Source organism: Cnephaeus nilssonii (assembly GCF_951640355.1).
Source record: "Cnephaeus nilssonii genome assembly, chromosome: 6".
Lineage (NCBI taxonomy): Eukaryota > Metazoa > Chordata > Mammalia > Chiroptera > Vespertilionidae > Cnephaeus > Cnephaeus nilssonii.
In genome coordinates this window covers 36,134,135-36,156,738 of record NC_137077.1, presented here as the reverse complement: position 1 = coordinate 36,156,738, position 22,604 = coordinate 36,134,135, and the positions used below count along the sequence as shown (strand labels likewise).

The following is a 22,604-nucleotide window of genomic DNA, read 5'->3' as shown; positions in this document are numbered from 1 at the left end:
AGTTCTTACAACAAACCTGTAAGGCAGGTCATTAACCCTATTATTGTTTCTCTCCATTTTACATAACCAGTAAATTCATGAACTAATTCAACAAAATACTGATTGAATACCTACTATATGTCAAACACTGTAGTAGGCACCAGGAATAAAGTGGTATGACAAAAAAAAAAAAAAAAACACCAATCATCAACCTTGTCCTCATGGAATTTACAGTAGACAGGAGTTTACAGGAGACAGAGATTGAACAAGTAATCACAAAATCAATGTAGTAGAATTACGGCTGTGCTCAGCGATGTCATGAAGAATGACATGGTCCCTAATAAAGATATAATCAGGGGACCTGAGTGGTATTGGAGGTCAGGTTCCCTGCAGAGTGATGTGAAGGTAGGGGCTGAGTGATGAACAGGAATTATTAGACAAAAGGTGGGCAGTGAAGAGCATTCCAGGCAAAAAAGCACATGCAAAGGCCCTGTGGCAACAGCGATTAGCCTGACTGAGGGATGGGCATGCGGAAGCAGGGTGCGGTGTAACATGTGGCTGCAGAGTATGTTGGGGACTAGACCTCAAGGCTTGGAACCAGGACAAAAGGCTTGTTCCTTATCCTGGGAGAAGCCTTGGGGTTTAAAGCAGAAGAGCAACACCATCAGGTGTGTGCTTCGAAGAGACCTCTGGCTGCATGGGCTGGAGCAGTGCGTGGTGAGGGCAGAGTGAGCACCAGCACCGAAGCAGAGGCTGTGGGAGGGTCCAGATGGGCACACAGTCAGGGAAATATTTTTTCTTTCAACTAGATCACACAGCCTCCCTGTAAAGTGACTCAGGGACATTTCATTGTCACTAATATAAATGGAAACCTGGAGCATAAGGAAGTTACTTCATTGGAGCTAAATTGTTTCTCAATGAGAACATTAGAGAGAATGAAGAATTGATCGTCATTCACCACCCCAGCTAGTTCATAAGAACAAAAAGTAGCCCTAGCCAGTTTGGCTCAGTGGATTCTGGTCAGGGGCACATGCCCAGGTTGTGGGCTCCATCCCCAGTGGCGGCATACAGGAGGCAACCGATCCATGATTCCCATCATTGATGTTTCTCATTCTCTCTTTCTCCCTCTCCCTTCCTCTCTGAAATCAATAAAATTTTTTAATAAAAAATAAAAAGAGGACCTGGAAAAAAATTTTTTAAAAGAAAAGAAAGTATAAATTTTATCATCTAAATTTGTTCTCCTTTATCTAATCTACATTTATTCTGTCTTAATTTCCAACCCATGCAGGCACTTGGCGCTATAGACAAGGCTCTCCAGCTGAAACCAAAGGACCCGAAGGTCATTTCTGAACTTTTTTTCACAAAAGGAAACCAACTAAGAGAGCAGAACCTTCTAGACAAAGCTTTTGAGGTACAAACACTTAATCAAATTATGTTATTGAATTCATGAATTGAAACTAATACTCCCTGAATCTAAGATCATTGGCATGTTTGTGAAGTTTCTGATTAATCAACTTAACATTAAAAGTTCATTTTTTATAGTTGAGCTACTGGTTTTTGACTACTCAGAATCCTGTGATACCTCTGCATTATTTTCTGAACTATCATCTTTAACTTGTTGTTTGGAGCATTTTGTGTTTTGCCCTCATATCAGCTTTTCTTTCTCTCTCTCTCTGTCTCTCTCTTGTTCTGTCCTCTCTCTCCTTTTCTCTCTCTGTTTGTATTCAATACCATCTCTTCCAGCTGGACTGGTGCCTGAATAGCGTTGGGCCTATCCACATGTCCTTGTACCACCCCGCATCCCCTTGCCGATTCCCACGCATCCACCAGCACAGCCTGGGTCCTCCTCCCTCGGGAAGCTCTCTGGGCCATCCTTTCTCCTAGTGACCGTGATGCCACTGAATGCCGAAAACACTTACGTCTCCACCAGTCATTTGAGCAGGCCATGTATTAAGTTGTAGTATCCAGTCCTTTCTTGCTCCCCTGGCTGGCCCCCGTGTGCGCTGTGTGCATGCATTTTGGCTCCCCAGTTAGGCTGCACTTCTCCTTGTGCAAAGGGTCTGATTCCTTCTGTGTTCTAAATACAGTATGATGAAAAAATAAAATAAAATAAATACAGTATGATGCATCTTACAGGTGTTCAATAGGCACAGCTCTGGAATATAGCTGATGCCCAACCTGAAATAAAAAAGACGTTTACAAGTATGAGTAGAAATGTTACAGATACCAGACATTTCCCTTGTGCCTGGTAAAGCCACAAGTTGGAATTAATGTAGTAAAAAAAAGTGACACTAAATATATCATGGGAAAATAAAATCTCAAGTGAGATTTTATTGTTTTCTTTAAATAAACTGTGGGTGGCTTTTAAAGTATGATTGGAAAACACATGTGAAGATAATTGAGGGAAAATTAGACCCTTCAAACAGAAATGGTGGCATATTTCAGGCAGAACCGTACATTTTCTCTTGCCTTGGGAACATTTTCTATACCATCGTTCTTAAGTTATTTATAACTAACATGACATGTTAATTATTAAATAATTAGTCATTTAATTATGAATATTTACATGGGGTCTGTATCTTTCTGTATCTTATATATTGTATGGAAAACAAAAATATTGTCTAGTTGCTTGGCCAGTAGATCAAATATTCATCATAGAGTAGCTGGATTTCTGAAGACTAGGAGTACAGCCATTAGTTATTAATAACAGCTAAAATGTGATAGCACTTTTATGTATGACTCACATGTACTTAGTAATTTAATATTCACAACAAGCATATAAGAAAGTTATGGTCACTGTCTCATTTTACAGTTGGAAAAACTTGAGAATCAGAGGTTATGACCTTGCTCAGGGTCACACAGGATAAGAAATGGATCCAGGATTTGAATCTACACCCCATCTGTACTACATCCTATCTCTGTTGATAAAAATTAAGACATATTCTTCAAGACTTTTAAGCAGATTTTTAAGAGCATATAGTTTCTTAACAGATTCTCATTACTTTATGGAACTGGTCAGTTGCCTTCTTGCTAATGAAAATAGCAAGGAGTATTAAACTATACACACACACAGAGATACCTAGCTTTGTAATTAAACACTTTGTAAAGGCAACACTTATAGCATTTAGTTATATTTAAGATGACTACTCTTAAAAGCAAGACTCAGTGGTGAGCATGCTTTTGATACAAAACAACAAACAAAATATTAAAAATATACCTCACAAATATAAATTAATAGGATGCAGCTTATTTAGGCACAAAAAAAGTATTCGAGGGTCAAGTAATTCTCTTCAAAGATTGAAGAACTTTCATATGGAAGAAAAAGAAAAGAAAGGTTTTCTAATGGTTAAAACTATCCCCTAGTAAAATAGAAAGCCTTAAAGGAGTAATGAGCATCCTGCAAGATTTCAAGCATAGACCAAATAACCAGGTCAGTGATATTGTAGGGTTAAGCTGTTTAGGAAACTAAGATCCTATGATTATTTTAAAAAAAATTCTTACAAACTCCATTTATAGTGAAAAAGCACCAATTTCTTGCAAGTCAAGGCCAAGGGGAAATGATTCACTATAATAGAAATCCCCCGGATTCCCTGCAGTCATCTCAGTCTCAAATCTAAACATTAGCTCTGTAAGGAAATTACACATTTCCGTTTCCTCTACTTTAGGCTCATCTGCGTTAAAAATTAATAGAAATAAATGGAACCCCTGTGAACCAGAAGTGGCTGTTTGTTTTCTTAACCATTTAGATTTTTACATACAAAGAAAGTGGTTTTCACAATTATAGAGTTGTAAAGATGGATTCTTTTTTATTCCCAACCTGAAGGTATTTCTTATATATTTAGAGCTATAAAGCTGCCGTGGAACTAAATCCAGATCAAGCGCAGGCCTGGATGAACATGGGTGGAATCCAGCACATCAAGGTATGAGAAGAATCCACTTCCCGGTGAACCGGCTTTTCCAAGATGTTTTCTCTTTCTGTCTTTCTTCTCTCATAAAAGATTGAGAAACTATTGCTAATTTACTCCTTGAATTATTTAAATACCCCAAACATAATTGTTTAAAAGTAAAATTAGCACAGTTTATTCTCACTTTGTATTCTAGATAGTCAATATCAGGAAGCCATTTAAAGAGTAAATCTATATAAATTAGATTCCATGATTTTGTTTATCACAAAGAAAATCATATGCACTTGAGAGGTATCATGAACAGGTAAAATCTGCGTATGTGAGCTAACAGCCTTGTTGGAGTTTAGTGTAGTTTATTTTCCTGCAGTTTAATTTGTTGTCTAGAGCAAGTGTTACTTTAAATATTACGTTACTATTTCTTATACCTAATGTATCTTTGATTCTCTAACCTTTTACTGAAAAACCAGGTTGCTTGTTTGTGGTTGTTTTGTTTTGTGAATTATTGAAAATGACCCTTTGGGAGATTATATCTGTAACTAATAAAATCAGAGATTCATTCATTCACCCATTCATTTGAGAGGCATTTATAGAGTATCCTTTGTGCCAAGTACTCTTCCAGGCACTAGGAATACAACAATGAACAAATAAAACAAAAAGTTCTGTCCTCTTAGAGTGAACATTCCGGAAGGGGGAAATAGGCAATAAGTAAATAAACACATACAGACATATTTACACACATAAAATATATCAATTGGTAATAAGTGCTATGGAGAAAAAAGAGAGAAAGAAGATAGGAATGTCAGGGGGTAAGGTCTCAAATTTTGAATTATAGTGGTTAGTGAAGGCCTCAGTTAAAAAAGTAATATTTGAGCAGAGACCAGAAGAGAGGAAACCATGTAGCAAAAATAAAGAATGATCATGTGCAAAGGTCCTGAGGTACAAGTGTGCTTGCTGTATTTGAGGAGGAAAGTGAGAGAAAATGGTAGAAGCTGGGGTCAGAGGGGTCATAGGGTCTAATCATGCAGAGTCTTGAAGGGGATTGTAGGGTCTTTAGCTTTTATGCCAAATGAGTTAGGGTCCTTGGGGGACTTTGAGCAAAGAAATACCATGGGCTGACATGATTTTAAGGATCACTCTTGTGTAGCTAACTTATTTTCAGACTTCTATCAGTTACTCTGTGACTAATCTAATAGAAGGACATTAGTGGTGAATCCAAGCATGACATTTATCAGAGCCACGTAACCACGGCTTTGATCTTAATAATGTTCTAGGTTGTCTAGCAACATCTAGTTGGGAAACATAGAATGAATTTACTTTTAAAATAGTAACATAATAATGTTAAATATTTAAATCGTATATTAAATAGTTGAATTTTCAAGTAATATGCTCACTATATTTTTAGATGCAGTGCATCTGCATTTAAAGTAATGGGTTTAATTATTAATTAGAAAAAGTAAAACTATATACTAAAGAGTGTCTAAAAAGTCTATAAATACAAAGACGATAGTACATTTATTATACCTGTTACTTTAAATTTCGAAGTACTGCCCCTTGAAAAGGTGTCTTGGAGTTAAAGAAGGATATATTGAGTGTGTTTTTTAAATATAGTAAATGCACTGATAAAAAGTTAATATATCCTGTTTTTCATTTTTGATAACATCATGTATTAGTTGAACAATACAAAGTTGCTATGTTTATAGTTTAAAAATGGTCTAATATCAGTGAGTCATATATTTATATATAGACCAGGCACATGACTTGAATGTGGTCATTTAAAAAAAATTTTTTAAGTTTAGTTGGCATCCAATATTATATTAGTTTCAGGTGTACAATATAGTGATTTGACATTTATTTACCTTGCAAAGTGGTCACCACACTAAGTCTAGCAACCACTGGACTTAGCAATTATGCAAAGTTGTCATAATATTGCTGACCATATTTCCCTTGGATGTGGTCATTTTGAAGGCACCATTAGAGTGCAGGATTGTCATTACGAGGCCTTCAATGGCAATCATTCACTTTCTGTATTTTGCAAATTGAAGGCAATGTGCGTCAGGCAGTGTTGTCCCATACCTCAGCCTCACTCCTTGCCTGAGCCTGCGTGGAGCTTAGAAACGACTAAGGGCTGCAGTGGGTGGGAGTTGGAATAAGGCTTTGCAAGGAGGTGACAGAGAGGTGGGAGGAAAGGAGTTGTATCTTGCTCATACTACTTGGTAATAAAAAAATGATATTGTTTTGAAGTTTTATATAGGATGAATGGTAAGACCAAAAAAGCTACAATATGATACGTTCTTTATAATTAAAGAGTTGCATCAACAGGGCCGTATCATAAAGTCCTATATTCAATCCTGCCTTATGACATTAATGCATTTTCTAGATGGCACTGTTCAATGGAACTTTCTGCAGTGATGGAAATGTTCCATGTCCAAGGCAGAGCTGCTAGCTAGCCACATGTGGCTGGATTTCAAATCCAGGATTTGAAATGTTGGTGCAAGTGAGCAACTGAATTCTTATCCTATATAATAAAAGGCTAATATGCAAATCAACTGAACGGGGGAACGACTGGTCGCTATGACATGCCAGGGGGCAGATGCTCAACACAGGAGCTGCCCCCTGGTGGTCAATGTGCTCCCGGCGGGGGGGGGGGGGGGGGGCGGGGGGAGCGCCACTCAGCCAGAAGCCAGGCTCACGGCTGGCTAGCCTAGCGGTGGTGGTGGTGGCATGGTGGCAGCACTAAGGACCCCTCGGGGGATGTCCGACTGCAAGAGGGCACAGGCCGGGCTGAGGGAGAAAGCTGGTGATCAGAGAAGGCGATGCCAGAGCACCAGGCTGAGACCTACATTCAGAGAAACGTCTTCGAAGACAATTTCAAAATCAACTGCAGTAGAAACATACTTTGAGGCCACTTGCAGAGCCACAAGTTCAGTTGTTTGCATGTGTGTGCTAAGCTTAATAAATGGCAGAAGACACTTGGAAGATAAATGTTTGAGTTGAAAAAAATAATTTAATGTAGCAAATCCAGATTCTCATTTGTATGAATTCTTTTTAGCCTCTTATCAGCATCAGTGTTGATAATCAGAAATATCTTCATTGTGGGCATGCCAGACCCTGGATTCCCGATGCACAATTTCCTGTTCGGTCATTTCCACCCTCCTTTTCGCAGATATGCCAAGTGAATGCCGTAGGAAACAGACAGTGTTTACACAGAGCCTGGAGCGTCGTTGAGTTATAACAATAATGATGGCATCAGATTGAGTGCTCACTGTGTGCTAGGCTGTGTTTAACCCTACCAGACCTGAGGCCCTGAACCTAACTGTCCTCTATACCTGGGCTCCTGAGCATTAAAGAGAAAAAATCAACATGATATAGAAAAATGTTAGTTAGATTAAAACAAGTGGTTAGAATAAGATGGAACTTGGAGACATTGTAGAAAATAGGTCTAGGCAAAGTACCAAAAATTAGGTACAGCGGTATAGCGGCAGATTCGGAGATTACCGAAAAATCGGTACAGTGGTCTGGTAGGGTTAAGCTCTTGACACATATTAACTCATTTGGAAGATAGATAAGCATCCAATAAATATTAGTTTCTATTGCGTACATAGAGAATACTTCCACACCAAGAGAATACTACTTTAAATTGTGATGGAAATTTGGAGAGAGATCGGTTTTCATACACACTGAGCTGTAACTGAATTAAATAGAGCAAATGTATTTTTTGGAATGGAAAGATTTCTAACATTCTTAGTACACATTTAGTAGCAGAAAGGGGGCTGGAAAGGTTAATGCTTGTGACTAATTTGCCAGGGACCATCGGGAACCAGGTATGCATGGTTGCCAGTTAGATGGGGCCAACAGAGGACAGAGACAGGTGTCTCCAGCAGGTCAGGAATGACATACCTGCTCTCCTCCTTGAAAAGTATCCAGCAGGTACATATTGTCACACACCTAGAATATTGGATAAATGTGACTCCATATACTTACCAGTTCTTTTCATTTTACAAAAATCTTGCATTTGCATCAAAGGCTGTATTAGCAAAGAGCTGTACTGGTTGCTTTTTGTTTGTTTGTTTGTTTGTTTAATTTGAAGATTAAAATAACTCCTACCACTAAGGAGGCATTATAGATTTCTAAACTATTTACTTTTGTATTATTACTCTAGAAGTTTCAAAATCATTTCCCCACACATGCGCTTCTCTCGCTCTATCTCTCCCTCTCCCCTCCATCCCCCTACTCGTGCTCTCGCCTCTCTCTCTCTCTCTCTCTCTCTCTCTCTCTCTCTCTCTCTCTCTCTCTCTCTCTCTCTCAATTTCTCCTGCCATGGGTCCATTTGATTTCAGAGGAGGAATAGTACTAACCCTATGAAATGCCAGCCTCATACCCTGCATTAGTAGAACTGAAAATCTGTTTTCTGCCATTTACCCTATGGTGTAAGTTCTATCCTTCACATTCTCCAGCTGGTTTGGTACTTAAAACAAATGGATCCTCCAAAAGCACCAGCAGATAAGGATACAATTACCCATGCACACAGGTTTCCTTAGTGAGGACATTCATGTTCAACTGGGCGGGAAGGGCTGTTTCCGAGTCTCCCCATCCTCCTACTGAACGTTCTGAGGGATCAGATTATTCTCTTTCTCAACAGGGAAACTATGTGTCTGCAAGAGCTTATTATGAGCGAGCCTTACTGCTGGTTCCAGACAGCAAACTGCTGCAGGAAAATCTGGCCAAATTGGATCGCCTAGAAAAACGATTACAAGAAGTTCGAGAAAAGGATCAAACATAGCAGTATTGGATGTCACCTGGACAGACGGTTGCTGGTGCCTCTGGAGGAGGAAGAAGTGATGGAGGCCTTGCTGTCACGTCAGCAGGACAGCCAATGGAGCTTTCCTCTCACTCCCAGTCCAGGGGGGGGGGGGGCACATTTGGAGACACTCGCTGGTAACCCTGTGCTGTGGGACTTGCATCTCCATGAAAAAAAGATAAAAAAGAGCAAGCAAGAGCAAGGAGGCCAGAGAGGGAAGGAATACAACAACATTTTACAGATTGTTTTGGGGGGTTTTTTTGCTTTAACTCCAAATTTCCCTCCATATATTTCTCTGCTTTTGCAACCCAGAGATCTGGTTCTCTCTCTTAGTTTAAACTTTTATGTCCCAGTAATACAGAAATTGGAAATGCTATGAAGTCAGATCTTTGCTTTTTAATGGGACATTTCGAAGAGGATAATTCCTCTGAGATAAGCCATTTGGGACATTCTACCAAGAGGTGGCTCATTTAATTCTCCAGAACCAGAAAGGAATATCAAATAATTTTTTGTAGAACCTTCCAAAATATGTGGAGAAAGGGGCTGTTGTTAAGTGAGCTTGATCTAATATTCCCCTAAACATATTGCTAGAGCCCTATGGAATAGTAAATTAAATTCCACTCTGATGCAAGTTTTTACTATCGCCTAACATATAAAAAAGGAAGCTTCTGGAATTATGTATGGATATTCTTACCCCTAGGGGAAAATCAAGAATCTTGGTCCCCCTAATTCTTTATGGAAAGTTTAAAATTTATTGCAAGTAGAGTAGTAGTTCTGCTCTAAGATTTCAAAAGTACTTTTAAAATCATAAATGTTTCTGCCACCACATATATTATTATTTTGGTGAAGGAAAAAATAGTATATTCTACATGAGAATTATTAAAGATGTTAACTGAGAGAAATGCTCTACTTTATTATTTTAACATTTAGACATCATGAGATTATTATTTTTTGAAAAATATATTTAACCACCTAGGAATCTTTACAGTATATCACACAAATCGTCATAGACTATGGACAAAATGGAAAGAGAGCTTTATTATTTTGTCTTCCTAGGCTCAATGAGAATTCTGTGCTTAAAATGTGAGTGATGTAAACCCAGAATTCTTGGTTCTGTATTTGTAATTTTGGAGAATTCATAGAGAATGGTCAAAAAAAAATCTAGGAAAAAATTCTAAATTCATAATTAAAATATATATATATATTTATATTTTAAAATAAGGAAGGCAAAGTTGAACTTACCAATTGACATTTGTTTTTTAGTGTTATTTATTTCATAACTTATAAAATATTTAATATATATACACACAGTTTTTTTCATTGTACATAGTTGTTTTAATAACAGCTTTTAAAACCAATCATACAAGCATTATAAATCTAAATTACAAAACAGTTAAGTTTTAATAGCACCTCAAAGAAGTTGCATTGATTATTCACTTACTAAAGTTAAAGAAATTGGGGCTCAGCCTCTTCAGGGTTTGGGTAGTAGGATATTTTGGTATATATTTTGAAATTGGAATACCTGGTTTTAATTTGGTCATCATCATAAAAAATTAAACAAAACCTCTGGGCAGTGCTATTCACAGTGCTGAGCCAGGTTTCATGGAGATACAGTAATTTGAAGGCACATATATTTCCCACGCTTAGGACAGGGTATGGTAAAACAAACAAACTCTTCTGCTCCTTTTCACCCCAGTATCAGAGAGCAGTGCCCCTGTATGTTTTTTTGGTTTTTTTTTTGTTTTGTTTTTTTTTTTGGCAGGAGTCAGTGGGGAGAGGGAAGGTCAAGGTAAATCTAGATAAAAGGAAAAAAAAAAAACTTTTTTAGAAAGTGATGGTACAAGGAATATTTTAAATGCAAAGGATTACAGAAATTGCATTAGCATATATCTGTGTGCATCAATAATCCAATAATGTTTATATTACCATTCTGATTGTCTGTTTTTAATGCTCTTTTAATGTTGTATATCAAAAAATGTTCCAAAATTTTATTTAAAGCATTTTTATTCCTCTCCTAAAAATATATTTCTGTCGTCTTAAGGCCAAGAAAGGTTCCACAGTACATTTGAAAAATATACTATTATTATACCTACCCCTAAAATTAATAATATGAAGCTCTACCTAAAACTAATATCTAGGGCTTTAATCACAACTTTTTAGAATGATCTGTAACCAAAACTCACACCTAGAAAGTTAATGGGAAAGACTGAGCCCCAAATTTTGAAAAGCAATTATGCCTTACTTGTTGAAGTGCTGCGAAAGCTATGAGAGTACATTGGTTGGATTAATTGAAATAGCAATTACAGCCTAACGGTCTCGGGCGGTGGGCGGGGGGATGGGGGGTGGTCACATGGCCTTCAGGAGACTTTTTCTGTCTTCTTTTGGGTGCTTCGCCTCCCCCAACTCCATGTCTGTTTTTGTTTTTTCTCTCTTTCTCTCCCTTTCCCCCGACCCCCTTTCTCATGCTGCGTGCACATTAAAATTTAGCACTGTTACATCAGGTATTTTGTCCTAAGTTAATACCTTCACTGAGATGTGGCCAATGAAATAATTCTCATAGTTGAAATGGTGCCTATAAGAAAATAAATCACATTATTTTTTCAAGGATATTAAGTCTATTTTTAACTATTTTTGTTTGGTCCTTGTAACATGAAATAATATGTGGAATCCATGCTTATCAAAATGAAAGCTGAGTGCCCTGGCTAGTCATGGAGGTGCATCCAGGTTGCCCTTCAGGAAGCATGATCGGCGTGTGAGTCGATAGCCCCTTTCCGCGATGGAATTGCAGAGCCTGCTTCGTGGATGGGCAGTCTACACAGTCCCTCAGGGTCCTGTACCCAGGAGCACCTTATGCTTGGTTGAATTCCCTGATTGAAATTCTTAATAATTTTGAGCAGGAGTCCTGCAATTGTATTTTGTCCTAGGACCTTAAATATGTAGCAGGTGCTGGGTAGGAGACGGTGGCTAAGGAGTTGCTTTAGTCTGGCTGAACACTTGATCCAATGATCAGAGTTTCATTTGTGACTGTTACTCTGAGCATCATTTGCTATTTTTCTTAGCTACATTAGAGTTCCTTGTATACATATCTCCCCCCTCCTGCTGCCAATCTGTCTAACCTGTCCTTCAATCCTACCCAGAACCCATTCTCTTTGCCTTCAAAATCCCCATAGGCAGCAGGCCTTTAACATGTCCTTTGACATAGGACCCATGAGAATGGCTTTATAAAATTATTCAGGATTTTTAAAACGATTCAGTTGTTTTCAGTTTGTTAATGGCATTCATAAGACATGGTTCAGTGATGTAACAAAGTTGAACTAAACCAAAGATTTAAATTCCTTGGAGGAAACTTTATTTTGGAAACTCCTGATTCTCTTATGCAGTTAGACCATAGACTAACAACTTCAATGGGAGTTTATGACTTTTACAAAAGAGATGTTTATAATATTTCACAAAAGAGATGTTTATAATCTTTCACAGTTTTAACTTTTAAATCTAGACGAAAATGAGCCAAAGAATTCTAAAGAAGGATTGCTTTGTGGCACAATTGGTTGGTTGAGGTTACCATTCCAAGACTGACAAACCAGGTGGGTTGGTGGGGTGGTTTTACACTTGTGGCAATTGAGCTATAATTTGACCTGTATTTACAGAGTTCTTAATTCTAAGATGGACAGGAATTGCCTTGCCATTTACATGTACCCAGACAAGGTGCTGAGTATATAAAACTCATATTTTTTTTATGACTCAAAGAAGGTGTCCATGATAGAGAGTTTATGCCTAGACCCTATAATTCTCTTTCTTTGGATTAATTAAACACATGTAAGCTTTTATTAATTATCTCTTAATTGTACTCATTAGAATCATTTTTTAAAAAACACAAAAATTTTGCTCTGATTTGTGATAGATTTGTACCTTAGATTAATAAATCTATAGGGTATTAATAACGATAATCAAAGGAAATATAGTTACAGGTAGTTTGTTTTCTATTTTTTACCCTGATTTCCACATCACATTTACTTGGATTAAACTGTATGTTGGTATTTCCCAGTAATAGCAAAACTTATCTAAATGCCATCTTTTAGCATTTAAAGAGAGAAAAAATATATATAGGTTAATATAACTTTTTTTATTATTCTTGAAGTTTTTTATGTAAAAGAACAATATGTTAAAACACTTCTTCCAAAAGTAGCACTTTTTCATTATTTTTTAGTAATCATGTAACTTCAAGAGAAGAAATAAAATAATTGCAATCAAAGGTATGGTTTAATATCAATCAAGAAAATGCACAACAGAATTGATGGTATTCCTATCTATCCATTGTCTTGTATAAAATGTTCTATTATTATTACCAAGGGTCCTTGCAATTAAAACCTTAGGATATGTAACTCATAAAATTAGCACCTATCACAATATACAACTATTATTAATTTGCAAGTTTGGATCACCATTTACCCCAAAACTGGAAAGGTGTCGATATCCAGAAATACAGAAGTTTCTTCCCATTCTCAGTGGTGCCTGTGGTGAATATGGTATCACATTTGGAAGTCTCCAATGTGCATAATGTCCTCCTGAGGTCATCTTCTGGTCTGTAAGGGGAGGCACCAAGTCAGGAATCCAGAGGTCTGGGTTCCTAGTCCCTCCTCTGCCACCGAGGAGCCGTCTCACCCTGGGCAGGTTACCAGTGTCTCAGTCATGTTTCTCACACATTAAAGAACTGGTTAGTTCTAAGAAACTATCAAGCTCTATGAATCTCCTGACCCAGATTGAAAGCCCTCTACATCTGAAGACATAACTGATAAGTGTTGCCCTTTGTTTTAGAAATTCTTAAGATAATCACCACAACAGAACACATACACAGACAACCCTGAAAGTGATTGGACTGCCCAAGTGCTTTACCATGGCAGAGAAACCTCTTATTTTACATCCTGGACACATAAAAGTTAGTGATTTTGTTATGTTTCTGGGGGGAAAAAAGATGTTTAAAAATGTCCTCCTTGGAAATTAAAATATCTGTAGAAGCCATGGCTTGCTTTTATAATGTGGCTATCATTTGACTTGCTGTAACTCACACCAATGCCTCCTTTTTTCAGAGGAAAATGACTTGCATCATGTTCTTTGTTCATAATGCTTTTATTTCCTACTTTGATCAGTTGTATATAAATATACATTTTTGTTATGTTTGCTGTGCCAGTTAGGAATATATCTCTCATGTAAGTCTGATTATGTACACTTTGCCTAGGTCTTTCCAAAATAAAATTTATGTAAATGTTTATTTTATATAAAATATGATGAAAATAACTGTCTTGTTTCAATCTTTAAAGCGCTCCATGATTAGTACCCATTGAAATCCATGTCACTAGTCGGTATCTGCTTTAAAAGTGAATAAGACCACCTTCCATCCTTCCCTCATGTATTCATTCATTGCATTGCATTGCTTTGTTCTGTGTGCTCTGCGTCTGCTCTCTTTCCCATACACCACAATGACTATGTCAGCACTTACTCTTTATATATCTTCTCCCTCATTTTGCTGAGTAGATGCCTTCACAGAGTAAATACAAGGTAGAAAACAGGAACTCTCTCAGCATCCTGCACTCCATCTACAAAATTACCTGCACCCAATACTTCCTTCTCTTCTGTTGCTGCAGTTGAACAAAACGGCCCTATTTTGCCTCTTGTAGAACTTCATTCTATTCCTGAACCTCTTTTTTCATCTTTAACTTGTTCCTTTCACTGGTTCTTGTCCATGTTCTTCCATTTTATTGATTTACTAGAGGCCCAATGCACGAATTTGTGCATGGGTGGGGTCCCTCAGCCTGGCTGGCGATCGGGGCCATCTTGCCCAGTCCTGATCAGGGCCGATTGGGCTGGCCAGCCAGCTGGGAGGAGGGACCATGGGAAGTTGGCTGTGGGAGTGCACTGACCACCAGGGGGCAGTTCCTGCGTTGAGCGTCTGTCCCCTGGTGGTCAGTGCACGTCATAGTGACCAGTCATAAGGGTCACTTGGGCTTTTATATAGAGAGATTTTTAATTTCTTTATTATTGAAAGTATTACAAATATCCCCTTTCCCCCCATTGACCCCTTCTAGCCCGCACATGCCCCCCCCCCAACCCCAATCCCCCTCTTCCCCAGGCCTTCACTACACTATTGTGTGTCTTTGGGCTATGCATATATGCACATAATTCTTTAATCTCTTCTCACCCACCCACTAACCCCCCTTCTAACACATATACAGGTAACCACCATCAAAATCATTTGAGGAAAAAAGCCTTTATTTCTCTTCATCATTTGCTGCTACTACATATCTGTCGTTCACAGCCAAACTATTTGAATGGATTTTTTTCACCCATTCTTTCTACTTCATCATTCAAATTCCCTCTGCATCATAGTAGTATCTGTCCCTGCAACTAATATTCAAATGAAATTGCTGATTTTAAGGTCATCAATAATCCCCTTAGTGCTGAATCTTAGGCCTTGTGGGACTTTGGAGGGTTCTAGAGTTTAGATCAGTGGTTTAGCTGGGGTGGAAAATTTTATTTTTTACATAAAATATTATTTGTCCATAGGTTGCTCATTGCTCATGGGTTAGTCACCTAATGCTCCTAATTTTGCAACACTCCTTAGAGTTGGGGCTTCCATCAAGAATCTTGGAAGTCTTCTAACAGCAAATCATTATTCTACCCTGATGAAGATATGTTCAAATTAAAGGCAAATTTCCCAGACATCACAAGTCCAAACCAGGGTAGTGTAGTCCACTCTTCCCTTTCTTGATGTCCTTCCTTTTCTAATGTTTATTTTTTAAATAAGAGAATACTTCAATTTGGGCACTTGAACATCTCCATAATCTTAGCTTACATTCAAACCATCGTCTTACACATTTAAACCTAAGTCTAACAACCTGACTATTGAGTATTATGCAACTTATACTGAATGGATCTTTTCCTATTTCATGGAAAGCCATTAGTTTGTTAGGCCTGTAAGAGACCAATCCTTTATATAGGAGAACAAGGTCTCACTTGAGGCTGTGAGTTTAGAACTTTGGGGAAAAGGGAGCTGTGCTGTAGCAGGAAATGAGATAGTGTCCAACCCCATGGGGCTTTCTGGGTGTAAACAAACCACTGAAGATCCTGCAAAGCTGTGTGCACTGCTTGCAGCAGAGTGTTGGGGGCAGGTCTGTGGGCCTCCTGAGAACCTTAGCCATGAACTTCTACGCTGTGGATTGGCACAGCACATGTTCATTTTTTTTTTCTTCTCCCATATTGTAGTAGTTTTAATATGACTCCCTTTTGCTAAGAAGAACAAGAGGAGTTGGGTCCATTTGAAAAGTCTGAGCTTTTATTGGAGAGTATTGTGCCCTTGGGGCCAGGGATGGTTATGGTAACCTTTGTGAGAAAACCACAGTGAAAGCAAACCTCAGGGATGAAGATGATGAGGGCCATTGGTCAGGCTGCCACCTTATCTAGAGATTTCCTGGCCAGTGCTCAAGTCTGGAGGTGCTGTGCCTTCTTTTTACAAAAAAGCTGCTTACCTAACCAAGCCCCATCCCTGTGTCCCCCAGACACCCAAGCTGGAAACCCAGGTGAAACTTTCATCCAAGGCATCTTTATTTAAAGTGACACTTGAAATAAAATGGTGCTACTCTGCCGAGACCGGTTTGGCTCAGTGGATAGAGCGTCGGCCTGCGGACTCGGGGGTCCCAGGTTCGATTCCGGTCAAGGGCATGTACCTTGGTTGCGGGCACATCCCCAGTGGGGGATGTGCAGGAGGCAGCTGATCGATGTTTCTCTCTCATCGATGTTTCTAACTCTCTATCCCTCTCTCTTCCTCTCTGTAAAAAATCAATAAAATATATTTAAAAAAAAAGAAATAAAATGGTGCTACTCTCAAAAATAGTGCAGTCCAATGGAACCATCAGGAATGAAGGCAATGGTCTATATCTACACTATCCAACATGATAGCCACTAGCCATAGATGACTAGTAAGCCCTTGAAATTTAACTAAATTTTTTAATTTAATGTTAGTTCATTTCAAGTTAAATAACCACACATGGCTAGTGTTCACCATATTGGACAGGGCAGCTCTAGATAGTTCAATGTAATAAGACTTGGGACACAAAAATCACAGGAACACTTTTCGGGGTCATGAGACAGGAAGGTTGACAAGTGTCCTCCAAGCCTGTAAGCTCTTCACCAAAAGCTGCCCATTCACCTTCTGCAGTTACAGGGGTCACTGTCCCAGCTGATTGTCACCTGCCTAGTCCTATACCTGCACCCCCTATCTTCTGTTTTTCTGTCCACCTGTCTACAGCCCGCTTACCACCCCGGGTTTGTTTACCATCCCACCTCAAGGAGCTTTTATCTCTCTCTTACACAGAATTGAGACAACTGAGCCAAGTTAGTTGATTTATATAGAATGTCCACTTAGCCTTGCCCTAATGTTTTGATAAACTATAAGTTCATTACAAATTCTGGCTCTATTCCTCTCCCAAGCTCAAGCTTGTTACAAGATAATATTTATGGGAAAAGTGCTGACATGATAGTCTTAGCAATGAATTTATTTTAATAACCTTAAATGATGGGTCATATAGTTCTGGTCCATTCCACTGAAGCCGATCTGACTGCCATCCAGAAACGTAATGACATAAATCTGACCTTTCATATCTACTCTATTTGAAAACTTGAGTGTCAAAGCCTTTAACAAGCTACTTAGAAGCAGGAGCAGTACCATAAAGTACTCCTCATTAGGCCTTCCTGGGTCTTCCTTCTCTCAGAAGTCGGCTATCCTGTGTCTTGTATGGGTGACCAACTTCCTTGCCCAGCGTGGGACAGAATTCACCTGCGTTGAGCCTTCTAGATCACTTGTGCACATATTTGAGAGTCCCCACAGCCTGTGGACATTTAGCACCTGTCTCCAGAGGCCAATGGCTGGGCCTGTGAAACCAGAGACCGCCAGAGGGCTGCAGCATCGGGATAACCAGAGGAGGTCATGCTGGGAGGTCTGGCCAGCCGGCAGGTGCTGCCCATCATCCCGTGGGCGGGAGTGAAGAGCTCCGTAGGCCCGCAGGCGCCTCCAGGAGCGCAAGGACCTGCGGGGGCGCAGACCAAATTCCTCCCTTGATTTTCTCAGCCTGAGACACAGGAACGGAGGAAGACAGACAAGTCACCGCATGGGCGCCATGCCGGCATGGGCCGAGCGTGGGGTGCTGCTGTTCCTCGCTGTGGGCCTGCCCTCAAATCCAGGTGAGCCGGCCGTGGGCACTCAGGGTGCAGATGCTGGGGCAGGAGTCTGCATACTCCTCAGGCTGGAAGAGGCGAAGGGGAGGGGGACAGTGCAGGCCTAGATGTTCCCAAAGAAGCACCTGGGCCCAGAATTTCCTCTTGAAATTACTGGATTCTGGAGTTCAAGTTTGTAGGCACATCTGCTAACCCTGCTCGTGCTAAGCAGCCTCCTCCAAAGAAAAAGAGCCAGGTCGAAGTAACTTATCCTATATAATAAAGGCTAACATGCAAATTGTCCCCTGGGAAGTTCCACCAGGAGTTCAACCGACTGGGGAGTTCCACCACTCGCTATGATGTGTGCTGACCACCAGGGGGCAGCGCAGAAGGAAGGAAGGCTCCGGCCGGCAGCTGGAAGGCCCCATCAGCCCTGATCACCAGCCAGGGCTAGGGACCCTACCCATGCACGAATTTCGGACACCAGGCCTCTAGTAGCCAAATATCTGTCTTCCCGGGAGGCATATGTTGTTCTCCAGTATCATTATAGAACCTAAATTATGTACTGCTCACCCTTCCCCAGAATCAGTCACCACAGGAAGAGCTGTGCATCCTGGCCCAGGTGTTTTCTTGTTAAGGCAGTTCAGGCTGCAAAGGGGCAGGGGAGACCTGAGGCGAGTTCTTGTCAACACAACCTGAGTGGGGAGTGGTCTCAGGAATATTTTGAGAAAAGAACAGGGACAGCATGCAGCTGAGTGATGTCAGAACATCTGTGCCAAGCCAGGAAAATCTAAATGGGAAATCTTGATAGAGTGAGCCCTTAAATAAGGTGTTCTGTATGCATGTGTGCACACATATGCTCCCCCACACAGGAGTGAATTGCGGGATTTAAGCAGCTGATCTGAAAAGTATGGAAACTGCCTTGGAATCTGAGTTGTTCTCTGGAGTTACTAGTTAGAGAAATCCAACAGCTGGTGGACATCCATGGCAGGTCAGTATAACAACGGCATTGATTTCTTAATGAGAAAATGGTAACTTATTTCTTTTGTTTCAAATATCATAACTCCAGGTTAACAAGTAATTTCTGTCTTGATCCCACTCGACCTCTATGCCATATTAGATGAATTGATTTCAAATATTTCTGGAGTTGACATCCATGGGGAGATATATGTTAGTTGTAGCCACAACTTTTATCTTGGGCAGGTCTCCCTGAAATAAGATGAGCACCATTTCTGTGGAGGAAGCTTGATTCAAGATGATCTGGTAATTACAGCAACACACTGCCTCGCTAGCCTTGAAGAATAAGTTATGAATTTTCATCATTTGTTAAACTTTGCTTAATGATGATAGATAGAACTGGGAGATTTGATTATCTAAATACCTTTCAAGGTTAAATTTCAATTCCTTTCTTAATTTTGCTACCTGGTTTACCCACCTATTGGCCTTCCTGATCTCAGAAACTGTGTCTGTCCCAAGATTTCCCATGCTTCCTGCCTTATAACCAGAAGTCCCAGAGATCCCAGACATCACCTATAATTTGTGGAGTTAGTGGTGGGAAAAAATAATTACCTATTTTAATAAAGTATTGATGTCAAATATTAAGTGGGTGCTCCAAAATTTTAATAATCTGATGTTTTAGTCATTAGGAGGGAAATAACAGATACTTGGCTAGATTAAAAGTGAGTACTAATAAGAGGGAAAAATGGTAGTTCTAGGAACAACTTTTATACTTTGTTAAAAAATGAAAGTGCATGTGGAGACTGGTTTATGTACAAAAGAAGAAAAGATGCCACACTTAAATATTTTACACAAGAAGACAGTTGAGATAGGGGAAAGAACTTCACAGAATGTAAACATTATGACTAAAAACCACGACTTTTTATAGATCCCTATAATTTATAAGGTCTTATGACGATTAGTAATCACTAATAAAGGTATATTTTCTTTTAAAACTTTGTAATACTTACAGGTACATTAATCACTTTTCATTTAATTGCATGAAACCAAGAGTCTTTCCTGGGGGGGGGGGGGACTGCTTATTGAAATAGTTTTCTTTGTTTTTAGGCAGCAAATTAAGAGTCTGGTTATGATTGCTGGAGAGTATAACTTCTCTCAGAAGGATAAGCAATAACAGAATATTCCTGTCTCAAAAATTATTATCCATCCTGACTACAACAGACTTGGATACATGAATTCTGATATTGCACCGCTGCATCTAAAACACAAAGTCAAGTTTGATAAGTAAAGAGCGTTAGCATATAAAAAATGTAATGGAGAAAACTGTGTTCTGTACCAGTTAACTTTAATTTCTATTTATATATCTAGTAATATTAGAATTGCTACGTTTTGTTTCTTTTTAAAATATTTTGTTTAATGTACAGAAAGCACTGTACAGGCCATAAGTCCTAGCCACACATTTTATGCTTAACTTAAGTAGCATTTTAAGTACTCCAGTGTCTTAGCTGAGCTATACTGTTGACCATCTACCTATATTCAGCTCTAGCCATGGAGGTTGGGACATTTGAACATTTTATCAAAATCATTTCCTTTCTGTCATTATTGTGAAATAGATATCTGACACACTCTCAGCACAGGTTAAACAATCTGAATAAAATATTAAAAATGTGTTTTTTAAAATGCAAAAAAGGAAAGTATTCAGTGACTAAAAACAACGAAAGAGCACAGATCTAGAATAGTTAGCCAGGCACTGAAATAAGCGACTACACTTGAAGCATCTACTTGATTGTTTAGAACCTAGAGCTTTAATTGGCCATGCATTGGAGTAGGGATCAGGGATGGGAAAGCTGATTGGAGCCTTTGTGTACCTGGAACTTCCTGAAAGGTAATGCTTTGGAAGTAGGGAAAAAGAGAGGGAAACACAGCACACAAAGTGAGAGAATAAGGAAGCTTAATTGCTTGAACCTTGGCTCTGGATGGAGGGTTCTCGAAGAATCTGTAATCATGAGCAAGCTCTCATTTGGGGTCATGCTGAAATTTACATTACCTGTGACCCAAAACTCCAAGCCAAGACTCTATAAAGTTCTTACAGGTGAGTAATCAGGGCTTCTGGAAGAAGCAAAAGTCAATCCTTTCTGAAGAGAATAACCTTAAATCTCAGCTTTACTATTCTCCCATAAAGTTTTAATGAATGTGAATACACAATTAAATCAAAAGCATGCAGAGAAAGTTGCCACCAAAGAGAGAGTCAGAAATAATAACTAATCTTTCTACTATTATGGATGTTAAAATAAGGTACATAAAAGTCTATCAAAAATGACTAAAGAACAGGAAACTATTAACTTAGGAGGAAGATTTTTAAAAGAGCCAATAAAACACTAAGGTATCTTACATAATAAAAAGGTAATATTTAAATTACCATCACTCCGCTACGCCCATGATTGGGCCAGCGGGTGACACAGGGGGCGGGACTTGGGGTAGCTGGGGTGGTGATTGGGCCGGCAGGACGCTGAGCTCGCGTTGCCAGCGGCGACGCGAGCTCAGCGTCTGCGCCATGGCTGTGCTGCGGCACAGACAGGCCTCTGGGGCAGCGAGCCGAGCCGGCGTTTTGGAGGTTTGGAGGCGGCGGGCGGTGGGCGGGTGGCGCAGCTCCCCGGGGAGGAGTATGGCGGCAGTTGGGCCACAGGAGCACGTGGCGGCGGCGGCCCCAGCCTTCCTGGGCGGGAGGCAAAGGCAAGACCCTGGCCTGGGCTTCGGCCGCAGGAGGACCACGCCCCCGCCCCGCCTCGCCCTAGGGGCCCAGGAACTTCGGAGCTGCCAACCAGCTGACAGACAGCTTACACGTGCATGATTAAATCATGCACTGGGCTTCTAGTAAAAATATAAGTGGAATTGGAAACAGTAGCTGAATCAGTTAGCAGATTAGATCAGATACAGGGAACTAGAAAATCTGAAATAATTATTCAAAAGTGACAAAGAGACAGAGGAGATGTATTAAAAGCATTTAGTAAACATCCAGTTTGAGCATTAGAAAAAAATATAGGTAATGGGACAGAAAAGCAATAATTTAAGAAAAAGGTGGCTAAGGAATAAACATAACTGATGAGGCACAAATCTTCAGATTTAAGAATTCAATAATTCCAAACTATGATATTAAAAATTATATATAGACTAGAGGCCCAGTGCATGAAATTCGTGCACTCAGAGGGTCCCTCAGCTCAGCCTGCACCTTCTCGTGGTCTGGGAGCCCTTGGAGGATATCCGACTGCCAGCATTCAGTCAGACATCCTTAGCACTGCAGCGGAGGCAGGAGAGGCTTCCGCCACAACAGCTGCTCTCACCAGCTGTGAGCTTGGCTTCTGGCTGAGCGGTGTGTCCCCTGTGGAAGCGCACTGACCATCAGGGGCAGCTCCTGCATTGAGCATCTGGCCCCTGGTAATCAGTGTGCGTCATAGCGACCGGTCATTCCACCGTTCAGTCGATTTGCATATTAGCCTTTTATTATATAGGATATGTTATGTTGAAACTATAACATGCTAAAAACAAAGAGTGGATCTCAAAAGCATTGAGAAGAAAACCTATATTACCAATAAGAAATGACAATTAGACTGACAGCTAATTTTTCAACGGCAGTAATGAAAGTCAGAAGACCATAGTACAAGATCATAAAAATACTGAGAGATAATAACTCAACCTAGATCTGTATATTAAAAAATTATTGATTTTTTTCTGCTCCTCATTGTAGAAACACTCTATGA

The 22,604-nt window shown here is 39.7% G+C and overlaps 2 protein-coding genes across 2 annotated transcripts in view; both read left to right on the top strand.

Annotated features, from left to right (window-relative positions):
* TMTC1 (transmembrane O-mannosyltransferase targeting cadherins 1) overlaps window positions 1-13,968 on the top strand; it is a 234,133-nt gene extending 220,165 nt beyond the window's left edge. The window contains exons 18-20 of the mRNA XM_079774298.1: window positions 1,268-1,390; window positions 3,822-3,899; window positions 8,524-13,968. Of these exons, the coding sequence (XP_079630424.1) occupies window positions 1,268-1,390; window positions 3,822-3,899; window positions 8,524-8,664 (342 nt within the window). The 3' untranslated portion in view covers window positions 8,665-13,968. The remainder of the gene's footprint in view (window positions 1-1,267; window positions 1,391-3,821; window positions 3,900-8,523) is intronic.
* A 3,884-nt stretch (window positions 13,969-17,852) lies between these two features.
* Window positions 17,853-22,604, top strand: part of OVCH1 (ovochymase 1) — a gene marked incomplete at both ends in the record, with an annotated part of 43,556 nt that continues 38,804 nt past the window's right edge. Inside the window, 8 exon segments of the mRNA XM_079775533.1 lie at window positions 17,853-17,916; window positions 18,861-18,880; window positions 19,093-19,104; window positions 19,108-19,180; window positions 19,366-19,433; window positions 19,958-20,017; window positions 20,021-20,130; window positions 20,829-20,938. Coding sequence (XP_079631659.1) covers window positions 17,853-17,916; window positions 18,861-18,880; window positions 19,093-19,104; window positions 19,108-19,180; window positions 19,366-19,433; window positions 19,958-20,017; window positions 20,021-20,130; window positions 20,829-20,938 — 517 coding nt within the window.